Here is a 24,108-nt window from a genome sequence, read left to right as displayed (position 1 = left end):
GGGATGACAGGTGTGAGCCACCGCGCCCCGCCCATTTTTACCCTTTAAAACTCCAAGCAACTTTCCTCGGCCACCCGGCACTGCCCTCCACCTCTCCTGTGTGTGGTGGCCGTTCCCCTCCCCTTGGTCTCTCTCTCTCTCTCTTTCTTGGGAAAATAAATTTTGTACTTCTTTCTATTCTAAACTGTGTGTGGGAGAATTTTTCCCCAACCCCCCTGGGCGTCCGGTGGGCCCCCACCCTAACAGTTACTTGTGTAACCAGTGTCAGGGACAGAGGCAGGCAGCCAGGACATAGTTTCATTTCTTATAAATTTATTACATAATAATATTATAATAATTATTATCAATAATAATAATATAAGAAACATAGATCTCTGTGGGGTGTATCACAACGTCAGGGTCAGGAGGCCTCAGGACTGGAGCAGGGGTGACACCCCCCATGGAACTCCGTACAAAAGGAGTGTGAAGCAGGGCTGACCCTGTAAAGTTAAAAACCCAAATTGAACGGAACCAAAAACCCACAGGTGAGTGTGAGACCGAGTGTGTATGTGGCAGTCGGTTACAGTGACTGCTGCCGCGTGGCCTGGACTGTCGGGGAGGGTCGGGGTGTCTGCGCCCAGGGAGCCGGGCCGGTGGGCCAGGGCAGGGCGGTGGGCACAGACCGGCGTGCCAGGCCCCTGGGCCGTGAAAACTTCTGTTTTCTGTCTTTTTTTTTTTTTTATTAAAAAAAGCTAGAAATATAAACAGAAACTTGTGAATGACGTGGATGGAGCTTAGTCCAGACTCCAAACCCTAGGTTTAAAAACGTCCCAGGGCCCCCCGCCCCACAGGTCATTGCTGAGTGTGGGGAGTCACAGTAAGGGGGGCTGGGCACCCTCGGGGTCTTTGACCCTCCCAGGGCCCGCGGTGGCCTGGCTCCGGGGGTCTCCCCGCGGCCCCTCAGAAGCCCAGGGTGGGCGCTGCTTCCCTCCCGGGGCAGCAGGGATTCACCTGGGGCCGCGCTCGGGCCGGGGAGGCTCCGAGGGCGGGCGGACAGCAGGACCCGGCGCGGGCGGCCCCTGACTTTCTTTGGGAGAGGAGCCGCTGCCGCCGCAGGCACGCACCCGCGCACGCACCCGCGCCTCCGCGGCCCCGCACCGGCCCCGAGCGGCCCCGCACCGGCCCCGAGCGGCCCCGCGGCCGCCCCGCCGTCGGGCACACGCGGGTCCCGCGTGCTCAGTCGCACCCAGAGCCGCCCGCACACAGCGCGGGAACAGGCGGCCTGGGGGTCCCAGGCAGGGGGCTTCTCCGCTGCGGTGGCCCCGGGCACGGGGACCAGACCGGACCGCCCGGGCGAGAGACCCTGTGAGGAAGATGGCTGCAGCGGGGCGTCGGGGCACCGGCCCCGGCCCCGGGCGAGGCGTCGGGCACCTGATCCCGCCGGTGCCGCCCCGCCCGCGAGCAGCACCTGGAAGGTCGGCGGGGCGCACCGCAGCCCAGCGAGGGGCGGGCCGCGAGGGCCCTGGCCAAGCCCAGACCAGCTGGAGCGTCCCCTGCCCGTGTCGGTGGCAGTGGCAGTGAGGGCCAGAGATGGAAGACTGGGCAGCTGCAGTAGGACCAGCGGGGGGGCGGAGGGGAGGGGGCGGAAACTGTAACGGACAGAGATATTTGTTCCTTTTCTCGTTCCAAATATAGAGTGGATTAAAATATGCAAAACAGGGGGCCCCTCGGCCCCGTCGAGAACCCCAAGGTCTCCCCCCTCCCCCCGAGTCACCAAGGCGTGTCCTGACCTCGCATGCTGGACTAGGGTCCCCCTGCAGGAGAACGGCCACCGGGGGCTGCGAGGGAGGCGGTCAGGCTGGAGCCCCCGCGCCCCCCGGCCCCGGCCTCCCTGGTCCACGCCCTTCCTGACTGCGTGCTGGGTGGGGCCGGGCAGCCGGGGAGGGCACTAAGCAATGTACAGGGCAAGTCTCCGAGCAACAGCAAACAGGACGATTCATGCAACATTCCTGGCCCGGGCGCCGTCGTGGGGGGCGGGCCGAGCCCGCGGCCCGGGGTGGGGACGGGGGGCCCTGCCGGCAGGGCGCGGCCGGGGCGGCGTGGGGGTGGGGCGTCAGCTGCCTTCCAGCTGCCTGAGCGCGCGCTCGATGTTCATGCGGTGGCCCACGCGCGTGACGCCCAGCTCCACGAAGTCGTCCTTGGTGAGCGCGGGTAGGTGCGCGCCTTCTATCTCGTGGTCCTCGAAGCGGTCGCGGTGCTCGCCCAGGTGGATGCTCTCCAGCCAGTCGCCAACGTCGAACTTGCTCCAGAGCTGCAGCGGCTTCTGCTGGAAGGGCCGGCGCGGGCCGGGGGCGCCGGGGCCAGGGCCGGCCGCGGGCGAGGGCAGCGGCGACGGCGAGGGGGAGCGGCTGCGCGCGCTCACGCTGCGCACCACGAAGCGCACCTCCTTGGGCTCGTGCGGGATGGAGAGGCTGGACGACTTGAGGATGGTGGGGGGCGTGAGGCCGAAGGGCCGCCCCGCGCCCCCCGCGCCCGCCCCCAGCCCCTCCACCCGCTCCAGCGACGCGGGCTTCACCGGGCTCGGGGCGCGTCGCGCTATGGGGTAGCGGCCGCTAGGCCTCACCGGGTAGGAGGCCCCGCCGCCCGGGCCCCCGGGGCTGCGCTGCGCTGAGATGGTGCTCAGCTCACCGAGGCTGCTGAAGAGCCTGCGGAGGGAGAGGGGGTCAGCGCCAGGTGAGGGGCGCAAAACGAAGTGGGGGCGGGCGGAGGGGGGCAGGGCAAGGGGCCAGGAGGAAGGGGGCCGGGGCTGGGGGCCTGGTGGGAGTAGCCTCTGGGTCAGAGGAAGGAGGACCCTATGGGCACCTTGGCCCTTTCGCTTGGCACCCAGGGTCAGAGCCAGTACCCTGCTCCGGGAGAGCCCTGGACCACCTGGAGTATGAGGAGTTCGACTGGTGGCCTCCTCCACTCCACGGAGGCTCCAAGAGCAGCCCCAGAGGAAAGACAGCCTCTCACGGCAAAGGGGTGGCTGCCCCTCCCTGCCAGCACTGGACATCGGCTCTGAGCAAGGCACCGTCCGCCGATGCCCTGGACACCGAGGCTTCACTGCCAGCCCCCACAGCTCTGCCCTCGCCAGGAGACCCAGAGAAGCCTGGGCTAGTAGCTTCGGGGCTGGCTGAGTCACGGGGGAGGCTGGCAGCAGCACGGGGCCGAGCAGGCCCGTGACGCTGGAGACAGGCCTCGGGCAGCGTTCAAACACCCGTGTGGAGCAGCGGCACACGCAGGGCAGGTGCGAGGAGGCCACCTGCACGGACGGCACACAACAGCAGCAATGGCACCCATGCGTGTTGCAGACATGCAGCAGCGGTGGCGGGGGCAGCAGCACACGCACAGACACACGCACACAGACACACGCACCGGGACAGACAGCGCCTCGCTTCCCAGCCTCACCTGACAGGACTCCGGACCTCGAGCCCCTCCTCAGCCTGGCCGTGGCGGGAGGCCTGCCCGGGGCAAGTGCTCCAGAGAAGACCCACCCCACGTCCCCCGTTCCGACCCCTGTCCCCTGCCAGGGCCAGGGGAGGCCTCGGGGGGCCGTCGGTGGCACCACAGCCCCACACAGCCACGCAGAGCGGGAGACGCAGGCAGCCAGGCACAGCGTGTGGACGGTGAGAGGCATGGGATGAGCATGCTCACTTACACAGCTGGTGCTCGGGGCCACCGCGCAGCTAGACAGAGCAGCCACATGCAGATGGGCGGGAGAGAGCAGTGAGAGAGAGTGTTAGCAGGCCAGGCCCGTGTGGCCCAGTCGCAGCCACACAGTGGGCACACAGGTGCGGGGACCCCCTGGCTGGGCACCGTGTGGAGAGAGGAACTCAGGTGCAGAGGGCCTGAAAGTGCAGGTGGACTCGGGCGGCTCTGAGGGGGCTCCTGAGCTGCCGGTACGTGCAGACCACAGACGAGACTGGGGAGTGCTCAGCAGGTGCCTGGCGCTTGGTGGTCCCCCCATCCTCTCTGTTGTCTGACCAGCCTCTCTCCAGCTGCCCACCCGCCCCCATCCCTGCCCAGGCTGGTGCCCCCCCCCCACGCCTGTGCTGTCCTGACGACACAGCATCGCCAGCGCCCACCCCGCCGGCCGCGGCTCCTCCCCGCCAAGCAGGTTTTGCTTCTGTCCCCACCTGTGCAAGGTCAGCCCCGCCAGAGATCTGAGCTCTGTCTCTCCCACTGGGCCTCACTTCTGTCCTCTCCTCAGCCTCTGTCCCTGCTGCCTCCTCCAACCGCTCAGCCCCAGAGCAGAACTTCCTGTGCCCCCCAAGGCCACACTGTGCCCCCCAAAGAGAGAGGGTTTCCAAGAACACTGGGGGTGGGCGCAGGGAACAAGCACCACCTCCAAGGAAACTCCCTGCTCCCCCCAAACCTGGCCTCCATGGAGCCACCTGCAGTCCGGGGCCAAGTGGGGCGAAGATGCCTGGGGGGAGGCTCTGGGTGGTGGCGGGCGTGGGGGAGCCCTGGGGGGACCTCCCAGGGCACGGTGATTGCTGGGGGCGTGTGCGAGTGGAGGCTCTGGGGAAATCACGCCCGTGGGGCCGTGGACACCCAGAGAGGAGCGGGACCGGAAACATGTGCCTGGCCCTCACACCGTGACCCTGGGCCGAGGACCTGCATCACACGACAGACACCCGTCCTGGCCCTGCCCCGAGGCTGAGGTTTCAATGCAGTGGCGATGTCAGGGGTACCTGGAGTCTCGGCTGTGACAGCAGCAAGCTGACGCGTTGGCAGGACCAGAGCAGCAAAGGCAGAGGCCCAGGCTGGCTGCTGGGCAGAGCAGCGGGAGGCCCGGCCGGAGCCCGGAGCGGAATCTGGGCTCCAGGAGGCCCGAGCTGTGCGGAGCAGAGTTACGTCCGGGTGGCACTAGAGCCCGCCGTCTGGCAGGGGTTGAGCTGGAAGCCTGGGCCGAGGGCAGGCTGGCTGCAGAGGCACCCACGGAGCCAGGGACCAGAGAGCAAGGGACCCGGGGGCCGGGTTCCACTGGGCTGGCGGCAGGGACGAGCAGTCCCACTGCTGCTGGCCCCCCCAGCATGCAGGTGCTTGGAGGCTGTGCCCTCCAGAGTCCCCAGGGCACAGGAGGCAGAGGCCAGAGGGCACCCCTGGCCTAGACGTCTGCCCTTCCTGCTCTTTCTCTTGGGGACAGGGTACTGTCCACAGCATCCCCAGGGCAGGAAACCAGCAGTGTCCGCATCTGACTTTGTTCCCATGGCATCGCTGCTCTCACCTGTCTGACCACCTCCCTGCTCAGGCTCCGGCCACCACACGGCCACATCACAGCACCTGCCAGCCTCTCGGTGGGCTTCTGGGCCGTCTACCCTCTAACACGCACCTCACCGGGCGCCATCACCCCCGAATGCCTGCAGCCCCCGCCCCAGAGCTGAGTCCAGATCGCTCTGTGAGGCGTCCACGCCCTCGAGATCCCCTCCCCAACATCTGAGTCCTGACTGTCTGTCTCCCGTGACTGTCAGCCAGTGACATGTGGCCTTGCCACCCCATCCCCTGCCCCTGCACTTGCCAAGGCAGCACCCCATTGCTGACTCGTTCGTCTGTTTCCCTTTGGGGCATCTGCTCGCAGCCTCTTCCTTCCTACACGGATTTTCCAGGCCCCTCTTAGTCTGCTCTTCTCTCCTGGGCCACGTCATCCACCCCCCTGCTTCAGTGGGGCCGACGTGCCCAGCGGTGCCACATGTGGGACCCGGCCACGCTCTCCCGAGTTCAAGGCCTCTCTACTGGGGTCTCCAAACACATCCCCCATCCTGCCTCGGTGAATGGACGGCACCCTGTCCTTCCCCCACGAGGAGCCACCGTCAGCTCTTCCGTCCTTTTACCCTGCGTCCGACAAGTCACCGACTCCTCACATCCACCCAGGCCCACCTCTCCACCCCCAGCCACCTCTGAATCCTGACGTTTCACGGTCTCGGGGCCTTTCGCCTCATTTCTTAGCTGCCCTCCTTGACCCCTGGTACCCGGCACAAAGCCAGGATCGCGCGATGCACTGAAAGTCCCATCACAGAAACGAGGTCTGACACGTCCCTGCCAGGCTTTCCTGCCTCCGTCCGCCCGCTGGTGCCGGCCGGCAGGAACACGCCAGGCCGGCCCTGGCCTCTGCCACCCCACTCCCGCGAGGGTCTAGGCCTGTGGCCTTCTGCAAACTGGGGGCCTCGTTACGGAAATAATCTTCAAACACAAGCCCAGACACGGGCTCCGAGGCTTCCGGTGCGTCCCCCTGGGGATGGCGTCTCCCTCCTCGTCACCCACCCGGCCACAGCCGCAGCCCTGACATGCCGTGTCCTACACCCCCTCCTCCGTCCCCTTCCTTTCCCCCTGGGAGTTCAGAGCTCCTGGGAACATACTGCACGTGCCCTCTGCGTGTGGCCTGGCCCCAGTGTCCCTGCCTGTCGAGCACAGGACTCTCTCAGTCTGGGCTTCGGAAGAACAGGCCTTGCTGGCCGTGGCAGGCAGGGTCAGCCCAGCACGCGGGGCTTTGTCCAGGTCCTCCATGACCACGGTAGCAGGCAGGGCCTGCCGCGGGCCACCAGGGCAGGGTTTCTTGACCTTGGGGGCCACAGGGCTCCTGTGAGATCTACTTGGTAACCCTAACAGGTCTGAAGACCACCACACACAGTGCCCTGCTCGACACAAACTTATCCAAGGCACCAGACGTACTGCTGCAAAGAATCTCTGTGTTTCCAAAGCTATTTCACCATGAACGTTTTCTGCAAAACCAACCTGAGAGTGAGGCAGGAGTAACACAGAACCACGGCAGAGCTGAGCACTGCTGTGGCCTCGGGTCACCTGCGGGGTTCAAATCCAAGCACGGGGCCTGGGCGACGACTGGGGTTCAGAGGCAGGTGTGAGCCTCACGGACGGTGGGGACCAGGAGACAAGTGGGGGACCCAGGGCCAGTTGTGGAGCTCAGAGTCTGGTCTGCGTCAACGCCCAAATGCAGCTTCAGAGTCAGCTGTGGGGCCCGAGACAGAGGAGGGTTCTGGGCAGACCAGCGGGTGTCTAGCGGGGCTGGGCTCAAAGCTGGGAACACAGAGAGCGGGGGACAATCTGAGGTCAACGTCTCAGGAAGCAGAAGGCCCTAGACCGCCCAAAGGCAGCGGGAGGGTGCTGCATGCTCCAGCTTCCACCCCAAAATCAAAGATGTTCCCAGTGCCAAGGCGCTGACCGTTTTCCACAGGTTACCAAGCTTTGGTTCCACGACGCACAGGGCGGCGTACGTGGCACGGAAAGATCTCAGGCCGCAGGGCGACTTGTGCTGAGGACCACAGACGGACGGAGCCAGCTGTGGGGAGGGGGGCGGAGAGGGGGTTCCCTTCCCTGCGGTCTGCTGAGCGAGGAGAGGGACCGACCTGGGAGATGACACTGAGGAAACACACAGGGACCGGGAACACGGCTCAGGTGTGACCCTGAGGTTGGCCGTGGCAGAGGCCCCAGCAACCTGGGAAGGAGGCAGCCATACCTGGACAGCAGAACTTCCCGCACTTTGGACGTTTCCCTAAAAGAGGCTTCACCGGCAGTTCCATCCCTAAGTGAGCGGTGAGCGCCAGCCACCGCCGGCTGCAGGACAAGAGCTGACAAGCAGCCGAGGGGCCCCACAGCCACGGTCGGCTCCCAGAGGGCCAGACCCGAGACAGGGCTGGACTCAGCCGTGGCCACAAGCTCCCGGCTGCAGCCAGAAGTAAAGAGGCCGGTGGGCGGCGGGGCCCACCGCAAATGAAGGCAGAAGGAAGAGTGGGCAGCGACAGGAGGGGACGCAGGGCCAAAGGGCGGTGAGGTGCCGCCGGCGTGCCAGGGCATTGGGTGCTGTTTATGACGTACGTGGCTGGCAGATGAAGGTGCTGCATTTGTGCCATGCAGGGCACACGCCTGCTAAGCACAGCCCCGTGCGTGTCATCAGAGGGGGTTTAGCGACGGATTAGGGCAGATTACTCTGGTTTAATCTCCAGATTACGGCGGACAGAGTGCAAGGCTTGGGCTCAGACAGATGCTACTATTTACTGCCTGGAAGGAATCTCTCTGGAGCCTCTGTTTCATTGTCTGGAAAATGGAGATCATATCATGGTCCATCTAACAGACGGCTGTGAAGATAAACTGGCATGACGGGACGGTCTCTAGTGCCGTGTCTAGCGTGCCCACCTTCCCGCCAACGACCCTAGGACTTAGGCAGGTGCCTTTCTGGGCGCCTGGGTGTCCGTGGCAACACAGACAACGCCAGCTCCCGCGAGGCGAGGGCCGCTGTGCCCCAGCCTGGGGCCTGCGTGGTGCGTCACGGTGATGCCGGGCTGCCCTTGTGACAGCCCGCAAAATCCGTCACTCTAACACCTGCGTCACAGGCGAGGGACAGAAAGTTCACAGAGCCTTGTCCAAGACTACGGGGCCGAAATGTGACCTGCTGAGGGCCGACATCCAGCACCCTCTGCTGGTCTCAAGCTGATGCCAGGCCAAGCAGCGAGCTGCTGACGTTGGGGAGGTCCCTGTCACAGGGACATCTGTGTCGGGCCACCCAGCATCTGGTTCCTCTGGTCACAGCACTCGGCTTCCCTCCGGGGAGCCACCTCCCCTCTCTTGGCACCTGTTTGCTAGGTGGGCTGCCTGCTCCCCCTTGCTCCTGGGAGAACTCGGGGATCAAGCTCAGCAATGACAGCCCCACGCCCCTGCTGCCACCAGCGGTGGGCCAGGGGAAAGCAGAGGACCCATGAGAAGCCAATCGCAGGCCAGAATTTGGCAGGAACTCCTGCGTGAGGGGGGCTCACTTCCCAGTGGGCCTGTGTGGCTGGTCTTGCCCTTCCCTGTCCCACATCTGGGAAAGAAAAACACACACAGGGACCTGGTAAAACCCAGAGCCACAGGATAAGAGCCTTCCCGTGACCAAGACAAAACGCTAGAGACCACAGTGGGACGATGAACTCACGGAGGGGGAGTGCTGGAAGGTTCTGCTCAGGCATCACCCGGCTCTTGCCCTGCAACTGCTGTAGCCGCCCCGGAGGAGCGAGCAGAGCCCATGGCAAGGTCTGGGCTCACCTGAGCCCGACCACAGGGGCTCAACACCCAGTAAATCTGAACCGCTGTCTGTCCTCCGTGGCATTCGCCCTGAGCCTGGATCTCACATCACAAAAGACAGCACTGGCGTTTAGCTTCGTTCTTTCATCCATTTAACAAATGTTTATTGAGGGCCTGTCCTGGGCCAGGCGCGGTGCTGTGCACTTTCAACGGCTTCGATTTGCACCGAGACCGAGAGGCAGAGAGGAACGGAGGGCGGGTTGGGGGAGGAGAAGCAGAAGGGGAAGACAGAGGGCTGGTCAAGGCTGAGTCAGAGACCCCATCCTCAGGGGTCCGGCCCTGCACAGAGGCCTAAGACCTGGGCTGCTCATCCCGGACGCTTCCTGTCGGCACCTGTGACACCCGCTCTAAGGGTACGTCCAACACTGCACTGCTGGGAAGAGACCTTTCCAATCTGAGCAAACCCCCAGGACGTCGGGAGCCAAAGGCAGTGTTCCCGGACCTTAGGGGAGGGGCCGTGAGCTCTGCAAGCTCCTATTTTTTTTTTTTTTTTTGGTCTTTTTTGAGACAGGGTTTTTGCTCTGTCTCCTGGGCTAGAATGCAGTGATGTCATCACAGCTCACTACAACCTCAAAGTCCTGGCCTCAAGCGATCCTCCTGCCTCAGCCTCCCAAGTACCTGGAACTACAGGTGTGCACCACCATGCCCGGCTAATTTTTCTATTTTTTTGTAGACACAGGGTCTCGCCCTTCCTCAAGCTGGTCTCCAACTCCTGGCCTCAAGCAATCCTCCTGCCTCAGCCTCCCGAAGTGCTGGGATTATGGGTGTGAGTCACCGTGCCCGGCCCCGCTCCTGATCTTTTGAATTCTGAACTGGAAGAAGCCAGAATGGCCAGACTCTCGTGAGACCTGCAAAGTCCTCAAGCTCTGAACACCTCACTGCTTGCTGAGCTCCGCCTTCCTCGGCTGACAGTAAGGGGCCCGCCAGGCTGGTCTTCAGGGCAGCAAGGAAGAGTCAGGAGGTGGCACCTACGCACGTCCCCCAGACCCAGAAAGGAGAAGGGGAGACCTAAGGGCACAGAAGGCAAAAGCAGCTTGAAAACCACAGACAAGAGGGCTGGCAGGGGATAACCAGCTCTTACACCAGCGTCCATGCAGCCCGTGGGCCCGAGGGGAGCCCTCTGGAGGGAGGTTGGGGGGGCCTCCAGGAAAGACTCAGGGGATCAGCCCAGACAGAGCAGCAACAGCCTCAGCAGCACCCCAGTGCCCTGCTCAGCTCGTCTCCCCAAGTCCTCGCCCCGGGGAGGGGCAGGAGGGGAGAACAGACAGGGAAAGGAGGGAGGTGAGAGGGCAGATGGCGTGACTTCCACTTGTCTTCTCAGTGGACTTTAACAACCACACGCAGGGGACTCTGGGGTGGCACCAAGAGGCAGAAAATAGGGAGTTAGTGACAGGTCCCAAAAAGGAGGCAATGTGCTCCAAACCTCGAAAGGAGGCAAGGCAAGAGGCAGCTCTGGGGCAGAGGGCACCAGCCACGTGGGCAGCCACACGACCAGAGAGGAGTGGAGGTGTGGGTGGCAGACCCGGGGCCACAGAGAAGCTGGGAGGAGGGAGGTGCAGCTCCAAGGTAGACCATAAACGATCCCGGATGGCGGTGGCAGCCCGGGGCGGGGCGGAGCGGGGCAGGGGGCCCCCAGGGGGCCAAGGAGCTGCTCATGCCCAGCCTGGGTCTCCGATAGGCACCCGGCTCCCACTTCTAGCACCAACAGGGATGTAGAAGGCAGCAGTAGTGATGTTTCAGAGACTCTATCTCAGACAGGCAAAGCCAGACCAGATAGAGAGGTGGACGGCCATGGGGCAGGGGTGCCACAGACAGTCAAAGGATGGGACAGAAAGAGGAGCAACGGGGGGCCTTGGACGGACAAGAGGAAGAACGGGGGTGCGGGGCACGGACAAGGCACAGAACCCTCCCACACCGCACTGCTCACCGAGCTGCTGCGATGGGCGACTTCTTGGCAGGGTCCAGCAGGCCACCCAGGCCACCAACCGGTTCCTCCCCCAGGGAGCGCGTGTCTTTGTTCAGCTGCTGCAGGCGGGAGCTGAGCTCACTGATCACAGTCGGTTTGTCGTCTTCAGGCCCAGGGAGCCCCCGGCTCTCCACGGGGTCCCCCCACAGCTTGGACCTTCTCTGGAAGAGGTAGCGAGGGCGGGCAGGCCCGGCGGCAGAGGCCAGCCCGGCAGAGGCGGCGTGGTGCTGCTGGGCCATGAGCTCGCTGTCCGAGGACTGCTTCAGCAGCGGGTCCCTGAAGGTCACCGGCCCCTTCCCCAGCGGGGACTTGAGCTTGGGCTTGGGAGGCACTGGTGGCTTCTCGAGTAGAAAAGTGTGTCCGTCGGCGAAGGAGGTGTGGGTGTCGGTGAGTTCCCCGCTCTCGGAGCTCAGGGTGGACATGCTGGACACCGTGGAGATGGTGCTTGTGGTCTCCAGGTGGGGGTCACTGGAGCTGCGTGTGTCGATCTCCTCCACCCCGGAGTCGGCGGCAGACTCTGGGGCAGGGGGCGGCTCACTGCTGGGCTTCCCTGAGGCCGGGCTGGGCACCGTGGTGGGCGAGGGGCCCGGGCCGGTGAGTGGGGTGGCCAGCAGGATCCCGTTGGCAAACTCTTCAGGGGGCGGCACCAGCCCAATGCGGGCCAGCTCTTCCCTGGTCTCCTCATCACTGGAGGACAGCTGGGCGGGTGGCAGGTTCACAGCGAACACCAGCTCCGGCTCTTCCTCTGAGCTGCCCTGGCCTGGCCCGGGGTCCGCTGGGGCGCCGCCGGGGGGCTGGGCCCGGGGGCTGGGCAGGGGCTCTGCCACGGCCGCTGACTGCATGGGGGCCGGGGCCAGCTCCGGGGTGCCCGGGCGCTCCTCTTCAGCCCCCAGCCTGCTGGGCTCCTGCCCGTTGCTGGTGGCATGCACAACAATGAGGCCAGCTGGCCGCTGCAGGGACGTGTCCAAGACGCTGAGGATCATGGACTTCTTGTCCTCGGGTGACTTCCGCTCCTCCCGGGGAGCCTTCTCTGCCTCCCTGCGAGCAGGCACGGGAATCCAGGCCGGGCTCCGGGGGGAGAAGGCTGGGGAGGCCAGGGCCCCCCGCTCTGAGTCCCGGGCCTGTACATCCACAAACAGGGGTCCGGGGCGGTCGGCATCGGGGCTGTGCACAGGTGTGGGGGACCGGGAGGGCGTCTGGGAGGCCAGAGCTCGCTCCCGGGCAGCCAGGGCAAGGGCCAGGGGTGAGCTGGGGTCCAGGGGTTTGCCAGTGAGCGGGTGGATGAAGGTGGAGCCCGAGGGCCCGAGGCTGGGGCCGCTGACCAATGGCTTCAGAGCAGAGACGGGGGAGGGCAGCAGCAGATCGCGGCCCGCAGTGGGGCCGGTGCCCAGGAGGCGCTCGTCGATGGAGCGGGAGGGCTGCAGGGACGGCAGGTCCGCGCTGGGGGGGCTGCTCTCGATGGCGCCCACAGACAGGAACACCGTGGAGCGGCGCCGCTCCTCCAGCCGCCGGTCCTTGGCCGGCCCCGGGCCCCCGAAGGCAAGCCCGGGGCCGTCCCCCGCGCCGTAGTCGAGGCCACCCGGGCGGGGGCCGCGGTGCGTCGGGGAGGGCTCGCGGGCGAAGCTGCCGCCGACCGGGCCGGGGCTCCCCACGGCCAGGGCCGCGCGCTCCTGCGCGTCCTCCACCTGCAGCTGCTTCACCAGCGGACTCTTGCGGCGCTGCGGCTTGGACGGCGCGAAGAGGCTGGCGCTGAAGGCGCCCAGGTTGGCGTAGGGGCTGTCGGGGCCCGGCGGCCGCGGCCGTCGCTTGGGTCGTTCCGGCGGGGTGGCCGCGGGCGGCGGCCGAGGGACGTCGCCCGACTCGGGCGCCGAGTCCTGCAGGATGATCATGGAGCGCGCGCGCTTCTGCCGCTCGGGGTAGGGCAGCGGGCCCAGCGCCACGCCCGGCTCGTACAGGCCGGCGGCCCCCGCGCCCAGGCGCGCCTCCAGGCCCGGCTTGAAGCTGGAGCGCACCGTGTCGTACGCACGGCCCGGCGGGGGCGGCGGCGAGAAGGCCGGGGGCGGCCCCGAGTCGAAGTAGTAGGGCGCGGGCGGGGGCGGCGGCGCGGTCTGCGGCGGGGGCGGGATGCCGCGGCCCTCGCGCACCGTGTCCTGCATCGAAGAGCTCCGCGGAAAGCGCCCTTCCAGCAGAGACGCCAGCTTCTCGTCCTCCCCTGCGGAGGGAAGGTGCCGGTGAGACGCGTGGCTGGTGCCTTCAGAGAGGCCCCTGCAGACCCCTGCACCCTCCCCCAGAGGCCGACTCCAGCCCCAGACGCGAGGGCCAGGGCGCCGGCAGAAACCTGGAGAAGATGGGGACCGGCGGGGCTCAGGGACGCAGGGCAGGGGAGCCCAAGGCAGGTGACCCGAGCAAGACTGCAGTCTGGGCGCCCTGGACGCCCAAGCTCTGCGCCTCAGGCCCCACGTTGCAAGGGCTCCTGGGAAGAGCACCGAACGTTCAGCTACAGGGTGGAGAAGGCCCCGCCAGTGGAGCCCTGAGAAAGGACCCAAATTCTGACCACCTGGGTGGGGCCTAGACCTGTCCAAGCCCAGGGACGTGCAGCAGGCCCTGCCAAGACATCCCAAGAAGGAAGGGGCGGCCAGATCCTTCCCAGTGAAGACTGAGCAAGGCCCCTTCAGAAACACCAGCAACCACAAGCAGGTGTCAGGGCGGGGCCCTGGGGGCACCCGGGGGGGATCAGAAGCGAGAGGGACACTCCCCAGAGCAGGAGTGATGCACTGTCTGCCGGTGAGGGGACAGGAGCCACGCGCCTGGCAGAGAGCGGACGCCGCTGGAGCAGCACCCTGTGGAAGAAGCCCCGAGAGGCTCCGCCCAGGGACCCACACGGGTGGGCGACGTAACTGCAGTGGCTGAGATCGGGTAAGGCTGGGTGAGTGGGAAGGAAGGACGGACGGACGGATTAAACTGGAACTGCAGGCTGAGCATCCGGTGCCTGTCTCAGCCTTGCCGCCCACGGGCTGCGTGAGCCCTGAGCCCGTCTGAGCTGCTGCTCTCTCGTGGGCAACACAGGCTTACAATGAACACCTTTCTACCTGCCTCACCCAGACAGCGTTAGAATCCTGCACGAGGGCTGGTCAGGGTCCTTATCGTCCTGCTGTCCGGCTAGAGCCTGACAGAGCTGCCCGAGCATCCCTGTGGACACAGCGGACCCCCGTGCTCCAGGTGTGTTCCGTGCGGCTGCAGGTGCTGGACAGCCCAAGCCCAGGGGAGCGGACGAAGGGCTCCACGCTGACACACACAGGTCTCTGGTGCTGCTCCGTGCCTGGCCTCACTCGGGCCTGGCCGGTGTTTTCATGACGCAGACTAGACTGCCTGCTCCTGATCACATCCCCCATCGGCCACCGCGGCGCCGACCGAGGCTCCGAGACCACACTGACTGCACCTTGCTGGGCACAACAGCGCTACGGCCCCAGGCAGAGCGAGGATGGCCGTGTGCACACAGACATGTGCTTGGATTCCAGCTCCGCCAGGCACCCACGTTCCTTAACCTCCAGGAACTTCAGTTTCCTCATCTCAGGACTGCCTGCCGATGTCGTGGGGCCATTTAAAGTTCACGGCACAGGGATGAACAGGTGGCAGCACTCTGGGAAGGTGGCCACGGTTATCACCATCATTATTTTTAGGTCTGCCTGCCCCCCGCTGGACACAATCTGTGCCCAGTTCACCCTGGGCCTCCCCCCGCTGCACTTCTTGCGCGGCGTGTGAACACACGCCGAACACCTACAGGCCTGTGCGTTAGATGGAGCTGTGCAGAACACACCTTGAGGATGTAGAAGGCGGGAGTGACGTGTGGAGATGAAAAAGGGGAAATTTAATGCTAATGGCATGCCAGGTTCTGGCTTAGGGTAAAGAAAAGTCACTTGCCTCAGCATAGGATGGGGAATCTGTTCTAATACCATCTGGGGTCGGGGCGGGACCCTTTGGGGCAAAGGTAGACCCTCTTTGCTCAAATAATAGCAGAGCACATTTCTTGAGCACTTCCTGGGTGCCAACTTCTAGATGCAGGATCTACGCCCATTACCATCAGCAGCTGCTGAGCATCCCCACATGCCGGGCACAGTACCGGGCCACTGGCTGAGCCTCAGAGGGGTCCTCGGAGTAAGTACGAGGTGGCCTCTGTGTTTACGGGTCAGGATTGGATCTGAGGTTGCAAGGGTGACATCATGTGCCTGAAGCTGCATAGTCAGGACAGGGTAGGAGCCTGGGGTGTCTGACAACTCGACCAGCGCTCGTCCTGGCAACTGGAGGCACACGAGGCCAGACGGAATGAAAGCTGAGCACCTGTCAGCGTGCCGATCAGCTGAGCACAGGCAGCACCGCAGGAACCAGTGAGGGGGAGCTGGCCGACTCTACCGAGTGGCTCAAGGCCTGCAGGGCACAGACCTGGAGCTGCCAGCAGTCAGTCCTGGGACTGGGCAGGGCTGAGGGACAGGCCATCCAGGCAGAGTGAGGGCAGGCAGGGAGCAAGAAGTGCCAGAAGACCTAGGTCACAGGGAGGTGAGGACAGATGTCCCCAGATGAAGCAGGAGAGGGCTGGGGCTGGTACCAGGCCCCTAAGACGATAAGGAGTCTACAGAGGGTCAAGCTGGAGGAATGTGGGGTGGTAACTGCCTTGCAGAAGCCTCCTTTGGCCAGAGGGACAGACAGGGGGCAAAGCCAAGGCAAGAGGTCGTGAGGAGAACAAAGCCGTGGTCCAGGTGCAAGATGGTGGGCGGGGCCACAAGGCACGTGAGGAGGTGGCCCACCCCCACCTCCAATTTGTCGGGTGGAAAGAGGATAAGGAAAGAACCATGGAGGGTAGGCCGTAGGCCGTAGGCCGGGAGGAGCACCTCTTGGTTCCAAAGTAGCTGCAGTCTCACCAGCCTTCTTCCCTATCCGCCCACCTACAGAAACGACTTCTGGCAGTCCCTGAAGGACCAGGCCACATACCTGTGTGCCTTTTACACACTGGCCTATCGGCAATTCACCCCACTGTGCCCCAGAAACTCCCACTTATCTTGCACGTCTGAGAACACACACACCCCGACCCCAGCTTTCTGCGAGACCCGGGTGCAGCTGGGGCTGTTCCCTCGGCAGCTCCACTTGTACATGTGTCCTGACGTCCACCACGGAACTGCTGAGCTGTCTGCAAACATGTCACCTCCCCAGCGGAGCCCCAGATTCAGCCTGGGATTGGCCTAGCGTGAGCACCACTGGGCAGGGTCCCGGGGTGGGTGAGGGGTGGGCAGCTGGGTGGCCAAAGGGTGAACTGAAGGTGCCAGGTGGGGCAGCTGTGTGACCTTGGCCCTCCATGCCACAGTCTCCTCTTCTACGACATAAAGGTGCAGACGGTGCCCCCTCAATATGGTGATTGTGTCAGACACAGCATCCAACCCGCAGTGCGTGCTGAGCAGGGCTTGCTCTGGGGTGTGACAGGTGGGGACCTGGTGGGTGTCTGTGGATGACGGACAGACACGCGGGCAGATCCATGGGTTGACGGGGGCACAGCCCGGCGGGTGGGGGAGACTGGGTGCCTGGAGGGATGTGCGCAGCTGGGTGGACGTCCAGATCTGGGGTCGGGAGAGGGGACGGCCGGTGGGGGCCGTGATGGCCGATGAGGCACCGGGGGAAAGTGGCTGGGGGCACAGCCTGAGAGATCACTGCCTTGGGCAGGTTGGGGCAGTGGGGGCGGAACAGGTGCCGCCTGAGCAAAGAGGGAGACACCAGGTAGTGCTGTCCTAAAGCCCCGAGGAGGAGAGTGTCACAGAGGGCAGCGAAGGAACCGAAAGCCAGCTGAGGTCAGGAAGAGGAGGGGTTTGCGACACTGAGAAGAATGTCCTGGAGGCCGCGGGTGACCCTGGTAGGAGCAGTTTCACTTTTGGATAAAGAGAGAGCACGTGTGCTGCAGGCTGGGGCAGGTGGGAGACGGGAGGCGGCGAGTGGAGGTGAGTTTTGTGGGAAAGTGGCTACGAAGGGAGAGAGGGCAGCACCTGGGCGGGGCAGGCAGGTGGGGGGTGGGGCAGCACCTGGGGGGAGGGGCAGGCAGGTGGGGGGTGGGGCAGCACCTGGGGGGAGGGGCAGGCAGGTGGGGGGGGCAGCACCTGGGGGGAGGGGCAGGCAGGTGGGGGGTGGGGCAGCACCTGGGGGGAGGGGCAGGCAGGTGGGTGGGGCAGGCAGGTGGGGGGTGGGGCAGGCAGGTGGGGGGTGGGGCAGGCAGGTGGGGGGAGGGGCAAGCAGGGGGGGGGGTGCAGCTGTAGGATCAGAAACTCGACCTGCATCGGCTGCAGGGGAGCAGCCGGGACAGGAGACAGCGGACCTGGGGACAGGGACGAGAGGGCGTGGGAGGCGGGCACCTACGGGCGGGGAGCGGGGGATGGGTGGGCGCAATCTCCAGCATGTACGGGAGGGTAGGACCCCATGTATGTCCACAAACAAAGGAGACCCCTGGGCCGGGGCAGGGAGAGGTGGGACTTGGAAACTGGGAACCCCAGTCAGGGGCAGGGAGAGGCAGCGTCCTCTAAACCGAAATCCACCCCGCCAGCCCCAGCCCCATTCCGCCCAGCAGCCCAGCCGTACCTACAGACTTGGTCCGTGGAATCCCCTTCCGCAAGGAGCCCGGCAGCTTCTCTGGGCCCGCGAGGCCCTGGCGCTCAAACAATGACTGTGGGGGTCAGGGAGGGGGACATGGAGGTTCCAGGGCACTGGGGACCCCCATCCTCCTGCTAGGCCAGAGGCCAGTCCCCCCATGCACTCGCTCCAACGGTGCTGGTGCCCGTGGCGCCTGGACCAGGAATCAGACCCAGCCCCGCCGGGGAGCAGGGGATGCCACCTGCTGGGGCCTGGGCAAGTGGGCCGTGTAGACGGTGGCCCAGCGCAGGTGTTGGGTGGGATGGGTACAGACCCTGGGTGTGGGCTGAGCCAGGAGGCACGGGCTGGGGCAGTGGTCAGGGGACAGGGCGTCTAGGGGGTCCCAGGCGTGACACAGGGACGGCCTGAGGCCCCGCAAGCCGCAGCTGCAGGAGTGAGAGCCCGGCAAGTGTGGGACTTGGCCCTTCTGGGGCTGCCACGGCCGCCGGCGTCTCTGAGAGGCCGCAGGCGCTTCACCCACCTCCGGAGAAGGGGTCCAAATGACCGCAGCAAGGAGGGGACGTGACATTCTGAACCCCACACCCGAGTGTCCGGGCGCGCCCAGCTGCCCGCGCCGGCTTACGCTTATCTCGGCAGGCGTGATCCTCCGACTGGTGGGCCGCTGTTTGACGGTGGCCGCTCTGGAGTCGGCGTCCGCGATGTCCGGCCTCAGCGCTGGCTCTGCAGCCGCCGCCAGGATCTCATCCAGCTTCTCTGCACAGCCAAGGAGACCCTCTCAGCCGCCTGCACCCGCCCGCAGCCACCCTGCCACGTCCTCCCGGGCCTGTCCCCGCCGTGGTGCTGACGGGCCACTCACTCCAGGTAACCCCACCGCCCCCACTTGAGCGAGGAAAGGGAAAAGACCAGGGTGCGCACAGACCGTGTAGAGCCCAGCCTTCCTGAATTCCTCTCCATTTCCCCTTTGTCCTGTCCCCGTTCTGAGCACACGGCACGTAGCTCTTGTCTAGCCCCCACCACCGCGGCAGAAGGGAAGCTGCTTACGGCGGGGTCACAGCCCTAGGACAGACCCCGATGTACGAGCAGGTGTCCAGGAAAGATGTCTGAACGGGTGCGTACCGGTAATGACTGAGTCCGTGAACAGATGGACGGGGGGCACTTTCTGAAAACAGTCTGCTGCCCCAGGCTTGGGGCCTGTTCACCGTCTGACGCAGAACAGGCAGAGCCCTGCCCAGGTGGGCGGTGCCAGGAGCAGAGGAGGAAGTGGGGGGACCGTGTGGGAGGCCCCTCCTCGCTGACAGGCGCCTGCCAGCCGCTCAGGAAGCAGCCGGGGCCGGGGCCGGAGAAGGGGCCAGGGGCGAGGACGACGAGGAAGACGCAGCCGGGCTCACACCTGCACACGGCCCTCGCAGGGAGGGCTGCCAGGCAGGCCGCGGCAGCACTGTTTTCAAATCTATTACCAAAGGAAAGCTTTTTCTTGTTTTAAGTAAAATTAATGTCTTAAAAAGTGGTATTTTTTATCAAAGTGATTTGGAAACTGTGTTGAACTAACATGTACCTGAGGACCGTCAGAGCTCTGGCGGGAGGGCTCCCCGGGGTCAGCGGACCTCACCGAGGGTCCGCCCAGCTCTCTCCAGACCACACGCCAGGCTGGCACGGGGCGTGTGCAGCACCTGTGTCCGCCGGCTGCTCCGCCAGCCCCTCACTCGGCAGCCCCACCACACCTCGGACCCGTCCCGGCTCTCCGGGGCCATGGGGACTCCCGCGGACCACATGTCTGGTCACACGCGCCCTGGCATCTTTCCACTCTCAAAGCGCCCACGTTGGAGAACCTCGGTGGGCAGCCGGGACGCCTCCTGCTGCTTCCACCCCACCTGTGGCTGCTCGCAGCACCTGTCCTCCCTCCGCTGAGCACCTGCTGTGGGGAAGGAACAGGACTTCCTGACACTGCCTGTACCCAGCCCAGACCAGCCCCGGCCTGTCCGCCGCCTGTCCTGACTCAACCTCTGCTTGACTGAGTGTTCTCCTCTGATAAAACAGGCATAAAAACAGCACCTGCTTTGCATGTCTCGAGTGGGAATTAGCACACAAGAAGGGCCTACGCTGAGTGCACGCTCACACGAATCCCCGGTCTGTGCGCCTCGTCTCCCCAGAGGCTTGTGGGCCCCCCAGAGGAGAGAGCCGGTATGTTCTCTGTGTTCCACCAGGGCCCAGCCCGTGCCTGAGCCATGCAGAAGTTCAGCAGCAAAACATGCTGCGACACGCAACAGCCGGGCCTGCCGAGGGGCCCAGCACACCAGGGGACACGGCCGGGTGTGGACCAGGGGCTGCTGCAGCTGTAACGAAGTGAACAGTTTCCTTTCAGAAGCTGAAACCGTCATCGCCACGGTTTGCCAAGTTCCTGGTGATTTCCAGAGCATGCAGGGCTACGCGGATGCCTGTCTCATCCCACAACTGCAGGAAGACCCTGTGTCTACTCTGGCAGCCGGGGCCGGAGAAGGGGACAGGGGCGAGGAAGACAAGGAAGGCGAGGAAGACGCAGCCGGCCCCCGCGGGGAGGGGTGCCAGGCAGGCCACGGCAGCACCGCTTTTGACCCTGTAGCAGACTGAAGCTCACAGAGAGAAGCTGTCCGAGCTCACAGACCCAGGGAACAAGAGACCAGAGGCAACGACCACGCTCTCCAGAAACCGCAGAAGTGAAGACAGGAATGGACGGAGAACTCCGTGGCACACGCGTGGCGTCACCACACAGCACACACACTGCCACCCGAGCCCCAGGTCCAAGGGACCCAGTCCCAGCCGCCCAAGCAGTGTGGGCGTGAAGTTTAGCAAAGCGACGACTTTGGTCATACAGCGCTGGTGCCGGGGCCAGGCAGGAGCTACGTCCAGAGGGAAGGAGTCAAGAATTCTGGAAACTACCAGCTGATGACACTGACAGAGCGCCGCCCCACCCTGCCATTGGAAAACATGTTCCTACACAGATTGCTTTAGACACTTAAAAAAAGGAAATGAAGCGACAAGGAGCCAGGTGGGCGGCCCCCTCCCAGCCGCCGCACGCAGGGCCTGGCGCTGTGTGGTCAGGGCCCCAGCCCCGCACCCAGGAGCCCCACTCGTGAGCGGGAGGGCGGAACCAGAACACTCCAGAAATAGCTTGAGGCTGCCCCAAAGGCATGGAGAAAAGGTCCCTGAAGCAGCATCGGGTTTTAGGACCTGGCAAGGCACTGGGGAGCCCTTCACCTGGGCTGGGGCAGGGCATGCGGGTCGGCGGGAGAGGGCTGGGCCCAGGGCCAGCGGAGGTGTCCCCAGCCCAGGGAAGGCCCCACAGATCCGGAGTACGAGACGGTGGGTGCGGGCACACCGTCGATGAGTGAAGACACACACCTGGGGCCGCAAAGCCACCGCGGGCTTTGCCTCTGGGCCCTGACTCCCATCATCCTCGAGCAAAGGCTACCGGAGGCCCCAGGACCTCACCCGATGGGGACCTCGGTGCCCAGGCCTGGTGACTCTGTCCCCACCCGCACACAGCGTCCCCAGCAGCCAGGCTGTACGTCCAGGACATACCGGGAGAGGCCTCGAGGGACACGGGATGGGGGGCACCAGAACGGTGAGGGGGAGGGTGACGCTGGCAGCCGGGGACACTCCCCCTGCCGTGTGTGGGATGCAGACCCTGCTCTAACGGGACCGTCGGCTCTGGGCCTGGCCCTGCAACCAGCCAGCATGCGGAAGGTGTGGCGCCCACAACCCAAGCACGGGCCCCCGACAGGACAGGCAGAGAGAAGCCGCGCAGGCCAGGGCTGAACACCTCCACGTGGCCCAGCTCACCCGCGCCCTCGAGCGCCACCGCGGGGCCCTCCGAGCACCGCCCCCCCCAGGGCCAGGGCACATGCAGCGGCCTCCGCGGGGGCTCCCGGCGCCTCCCCCCAGGCTGCCTCTGTGGCCCTCAGCCTCCGCTCACCTGAGCCCCGGGCCATGCAGGGTCTCCCCGCCACACCCCAGACGGCCATACCCCGGGAACGTTCCCTCCATCCTCCTCTCATGCCCCCACCAGATCCCCAGGGAAAAGCCAAACAGGGGGGTGCAGCCCGGGCTTCCAGACCACCCTGACGTGAGCTGGAGCCTCCTCACACACCAGCAGGGACACACCCGGACAGGGGTCAGGCAAAGCCGGGGCCCTGGGGACGCAGGCAGATGACTCACCCCCTTTTCTTCTCCGGATGGAGGCTTGGAATCAAGAAACAGAGCACAGGGGGTGAGAGGCAGCTTCACCCCTCGGCACGGGCCGCGCTCCCCACACTCCCGCCCGGCCCCGCCCTCCACCCCCACCTCCGGCAGCCGGGACCTCCCGCTCCCCCAGCCTCCACGACCTCCCGGCTCCCCCAGCCTCCACGACCTCCCGGCTCCCCCAGCCTCCACGACCTCCCGGCTCCCCCAGCCTCCACCTCTTCACCAGACCAGGCGAGGAGGTCTGTCCACACGCAGGGCGGGGAGGACACGGCTTAAAATTCAAGGAGGACACAGCCACGGGCTGGAACACTCGTGTGCGCACACACGCACACGGACAGGCACACGTGGGGACACGCACGACTACATCACACTCGGCTCTGTCGAGCGTTTGTTCAGAAAAAAGGCAAAACCCCATGAAAACCAAGTTCGGCGGCCACTGACAGCTGAGGTGGCCACCTGTGTAAAGTAGGTTTGAAACGAAGGCAGGACAAGTATGTCTGGCAGAAAAACCTCTTCCGGAATGAGGCCACTCACAGGGACGCTGGGTGTGGACCTACCCTGAGGTTTTCATCACAAAAGAAAAAGGACCCAGAAATTACAGGGAAGTCCAGGTTTCTCGCGGGACAGCGAGTGAACAGGAGGGGCTTGGGCCTGCCAGCGCCGCCCGGGTCTCCACGGACCTCGGGCCCCAGCACACGCCTGGCTCAGGCTGAGCAGATACACGTGTGCTGACCGGGGGACGCCCCTAGCGCTGCAGAGAACAGGGCACTCGCCCCTCCACCTCCCCCCACCACCTGTCCCAGGAGGAGGGTCCGAACCCACCCCTCCATTTCCTGGGCACCAGCCTTTGCTCACCACACTCCCTTGCAGGCTGGCCTCTCCCTCCTCCTCCTCCCCCCGCAGGGCCTGCGTCCCCCGAGACCTCTGTGCAGCAAGCAGCCACCTGCGCAGGAGCCTCTACCCGTACCACCTGCCTTCCCTGTCACCTCACACGTCCTCTGCTTTCTAGGGTTAGTGCGTCTTCTCGATAGACTATGGACCCTAAAAGGGCCTATCAGCTGTTGACAGCGACTGGCAGGACCGATGTTGGTGACGCTGGCAATGACGACCCAGGGCTCATTTTTTTTTTTTTTTTTCTTTTCTTGAGGCAGGTCTCACTGTGTTGCCCGGGCTAGAGTGCCGTGGCACAAGCACAGCTCACTGCAGCCTCCAGCTGCCAGGCTCAAGCGAGCCTCCTGGTTCAGCCTCCCAAGTAGCTGGGACTACAGGCGTGCACCACCACACTTGGCTAATTTTCAAAGTGTTTTTTAGTGATGGGGTCTCATGATGTTGCTTAGGCTGGTCTCAAACTCATGGCCTCAAGCGATCTTTCACCTCAGCCTCCCGAAGTGTTGGGATTACAGGCGTGAGCCACCGTGCCCAGCCAAAGTGCTGTCTTTTAAAAGCAAAAGCACTGGATTGTGGGATGGTCCCTCAGGTACCTGGGGAAACCCTAGTGCTGGCACGGCCTCATCAGATCAGCCATTTTCTGGGGGGGCCGGTCAGGAGGTCAGCAAATGGGCTGGCTTCCCAGGACAGCTGTCCTCTGGGGACAAGGTGGCTTCCCGAGCTCTCGGGCGCCCAGGCCCTTCTCTGAACAGAGCAACATGAAGAGCCTGGTCCAGCTTCAACAGAAGCCATGACCCCAAGAGTGAGGGCAGAGGCTCCTAGCTAAGCTGTCCCTTCATCCTCCCAAGACTCTGCTCAGGAAAAAGCCTGGAAACTTATGCCGGCCTGAAGCTGTAAGTGAACTGCTCTGGAAGACAAAGGTCTTCCAGCAACCCCAGCAACCCCTGTTCTGAGGCTGACGTAGCAGAGGAGAGAGGAAGGGGAGCTTCTTCCACTCACTGGTTTCTGCAGATAGAAAAGTCCAGAGGACAGACGGCAGTTCCACTTCTACAGGGCAGAGTCCCAAGGTCCCAGGATTATAGATCTCACACTGCCCCAAAGCCTCTCTGTGCAGAATCGGAGGGGCCCTTCTGCACATGCAGCCGAACACGGCTACATGACAGCCCTTGGCAGGAGGCTTAGCCTGGTGTCCAGCCAGACCCAGCTGCCTACCGGTATTGGCTCTTGATCAGTTTGGATCATCGATCAGTGTGACAGGTCAGCCACTTGTCACTGACCCTGGACCCTCATGACCCTGTGGCCAGAAGTCTGCTAGC

The 24,108-nt window shown here is 64.6% G+C and overlaps 1 protein-coding gene across 1 annotated transcript in view; it reads right to left on the bottom strand.

Moving 5' to 3' along the window:
* Nucleotides 1-296: 296 nt before the first annotated feature.
* SHANK3 (SH3 and multiple ankyrin repeat domains 3) overlaps nucleotides 297-24,108 on the bottom strand; it is a 55,707-nt gene continuing 31,895 nt past the window's right edge. Inside the window, exons 18-22 of the mRNA XM_069491683.1 lie at nucleotides 21,878-21,901; nucleotides 18,306-18,436; nucleotides 17,672-17,756; nucleotides 11,021-13,271; nucleotides 297-2,684 (exon numbers count right to left, since the gene is read on the bottom strand). Coding sequence (XP_069347784.1) covers nucleotides 2,093-2,684; nucleotides 11,021-13,271; nucleotides 17,672-17,756; nucleotides 18,306-18,436; nucleotides 21,878-21,901 — 3,083 coding nt within the window. The 3' untranslated portion in view covers nucleotides 297-2,092. The remainder of the gene's footprint in view (nucleotides 2,685-11,020; nucleotides 13,272-17,671; nucleotides 17,757-18,305; nucleotides 18,437-21,877; nucleotides 21,902-24,108) is intronic.

This window comes from Eulemur rufifrons, chromosome 16 (assembly GCF_041146395.1).
Source record: "Eulemur rufifrons isolate Redbay chromosome 16, OSU_ERuf_1, whole genome shotgun sequence".
Classification (NCBI taxonomy): Eukaryota; Metazoa; Chordata; class Mammalia; order Primates; family Lemuridae; genus Eulemur; species Eulemur rufifrons.
Note: the sequence above shows the minus strand (reverse complement) of the source record. Positions and strands in the feature narration are given on the sequence as shown.